This window comes from Salpingoeca rosetta, assembly GCF_000188695.1.
Source record: "Salpingoeca rosetta unplaced genomic scaffold supercont1.15, whole genome shotgun sequence".
Classification (NCBI taxonomy): Eukaryota; class Choanoflagellata; order Craspedida; family Salpingoecidae; genus Salpingoeca; species Salpingoeca rosetta.
In genome coordinates this window covers 993,641-996,140 of record NW_004754919.1, presented here as the reverse complement: position 1 = coordinate 996,140, position 2,500 = coordinate 993,641, and the positions used below count along the sequence as shown (strand labels likewise).

At 54.5% G+C, this 2,500-nt stretch overlaps 2 protein-coding genes across 2 annotated transcripts in view; one reads left to right on the top strand and one right to left on the bottom strand.

Moving 5' to 3' along the window:
* Window positions 1–1,916, bottom strand: part of PTSG_06019 (uncharacterized protein) — a gene marked incomplete at its 5' end in the record, with an annotated part of 5,905 nt that extends 3,989 nt beyond the window's left edge. The window contains 5 exons of the mRNA XM_004992854.1: window positions 104–218; window positions 469–569; window positions 751–1,178; window positions 1,408–1,532; window positions 1,858–1,916. Coding sequence (XP_004992911.1) covers window positions 104–218; window positions 469–569; window positions 751–1,178; window positions 1,408–1,532; window positions 1,858–1,916 — 828 coding nt within the window. The remainder of the gene's footprint in view (window positions 1–103; window positions 219–468; window positions 570–750; window positions 1,179–1,407; window positions 1,533–1,857) is intronic.
* A 214-nt stretch (window positions 1,917–2,130) lies between these two features.
* PTSG_06018 (uncharacterized protein) overlaps window positions 2,131–2,500 on the top strand; it is a 4,092-nt gene continuing 3,722 nt past the window's right edge. The window contains exon 1 of the mRNA XM_004992853.1: window positions 2,131–2,291. Within this exon, the coding sequence (XP_004992910.1) occupies window positions 2,217–2,291 (75 nt within the window). The 5' untranslated portion in view covers window positions 2,131–2,216. The remainder of the gene's footprint in view (window positions 2,292–2,500) is intronic.

Below are 2,500 nucleotides of genomic sequence, written 5' to 3'. Positions count from 1 at the left end.
CACAGACACACACAGACACACAAACACACACACACATACGCACGCAAGCACAGACACAGACACACACGCACACACACACACACACAAACACACGAGGACGCACCACGTCGAAGGTGAGGTGCTCTGCAACCCAATCGCGGCCCTTCTTAAACTCCTCCTCCAGTCCCATAATCTTCAGCGTGTCCAGCGCATCTACAATTGTCGCACCCATCTTCGTGCTGGTGGTGGCGGCGAAAGTGGTGGCAATGGTGGTGGTGGTGGTGGTGGTAGTAGTAGTCGGTGAAATGAGATGGTTGAGGACATGGCACAACGGTGAGCAGTGGCAATGCACAGTGCAAGCTGTACGTTCTAACTTCACTCAACACAAACGTCATCAAGGAGCCATCACAACATCATGGTGGCACTCATACGGCATGCATACTCCCCTTCCTATTCCCTATTCCCTTTTCCCGCTTCCCTTCCACCAACCGGCCAAAGATGCTTGCAGAGTGCCCGCGCTTGGAGATGGGCATGAGCTCGTTCTCGCCAAACGCGTGCGCCACATATCCGTCCCACGCCGTCTTCATCATCTGCATTGCCAGGGCGACGCGAGGCAGCCAGGCAGCACGTGAACACACATGTCACGGCCACTAAAGATGCGCACACACGCACATCACGGCCGTGCACACGCACGCACACACACACACACACACACACACACACACACACACACACAATGGCCCAAAACAGCAAATGAGCACACAAGCGCACCTTCTTGACGAACTCGCGGCGCTCCTTGGTTTGAGGAGAATCGTACGATACACCGCCTGCATTGTTCGACTTGACAGGTTGATACTGCTGCTGCTGCTGCTGTTGTTGTTGTTGTTGTTGCTGCTGTTGTTGTTGTTGTTGTTGTTGTTGTTGTTGACCGCCGTTCAGCAGCTCCTGGATGCGTTGTTGCCTTTCCGCTTTCTCTGCGTCGCTCGGCTCGTGCAGGGCTGGTTGCTGCGGTGCGGGCGGCGCCACATGCTGGGGCTTTGGCGGCGCCGGTGGCGGCAGCGGCGGCTTGTTGTGGTCTTCCTCAAACGGCTGGTTGTGGAAGTGGTCGTTGGCGATCTTGTGGGATTGTGCATCGTTGTTTAGCGCGGACCCTTCAACCTGCTCACGCACCATGGGCTCATCCATGTAGCTGAGCCGCTCTGCACACACACACACATAGGGCGAGACACACACACATACACACACATAGAGAGACACACATACACACACATACACACACGCATCGCAGTGTACAATAACGTGACGCCAGCGAAGCAGTTCGAATGAATGTGCATGTATTGCTCTGGCGCAGCGTGTGCACTGAAGGACGATTGGTGCACAAGCAAAAGGCAACAACCAACACGACAGCAAAAGTACGCGCCCACATACTCGGGCCGTCGACGGGGTTGCGATCGCCGCTGAGGTCCGGAACAAAGTAGAAAGCACCAAAGAGCACAAAAGCAAAAGCGACGAAGATCAAACCAAGCACCATCTTCTCCGGGCTCATTGTTGATCTGCAGCAGCAGCACCGAACAGCACAGCACAATGGAGGTTGTGAGGCAAGCGAAAGGAAGACACAAGTTCAAGCACGCGCGCGCAAGTGACTGTTGTGGATGCAGTGGTTGGTCGTTGTGCTGGATGCTGTGATGTGATCCCGCTTGCCAAGCAAGCACGATTGCAGTCATGATAGCAGATCAGCCTCAACAGAGACACGCACACCCACACGCACACGCACACAAACACACACACACACACGCACACGCACACGCACACGCACACAAACACACAAACACACACACATACATGCCCTCTGCATTTCCAGTGTCTTCAAAGCTGTACCTTCTTCGTCGCTTGAGGACCGCCGCAGCGCGGTCGTGTGTTGAATAGTACGGCAGCATGCTTGCACGCACGACGCCCCAAAGTCAAGTCAGAACCCACCACAGCAGCTGTTCAAACCCACAAGCAAAGATCAGCGGGACAGCGGGTGAGCACGGGACACAACACCGAAGCACAGGGTGTAAGAGGGAGCAATCAGCACGCACCACAACACCACCACACCAAGCGAAACACCATCAACCAACCGAGCAAGCAAGTAAGCCACTCACTCGCCATCTCCACTCACCTCCACAAACACCCAAACAGCCAACAACGCACCCAAAAATACAAAACTAGGACAACGACCTAGAAGAAGACCAGCGATGATGCACAAGGACTTGAGGGTGGCGGAAGCGGAGCACGTTGGCCAACACGTGGTGGCCACCAACGCCATCCAGGTCAGTGCGCTTGCCGTGTATGTGTGTGTATGTGTGTGTTTGTCTCTTATGATATGCGTACTTCGCTCTCTCTCTCTCACTCACTCACACTCTCACTCACACACACACACACACACACACACACACTCTCTCTCTCTCTCTCTCTCTCTCTCTCTCTCTCTCTCTCTCTCTCTCTCTCTCTCTCTCTCTCTCTCTCTCTTTCTCTGTGT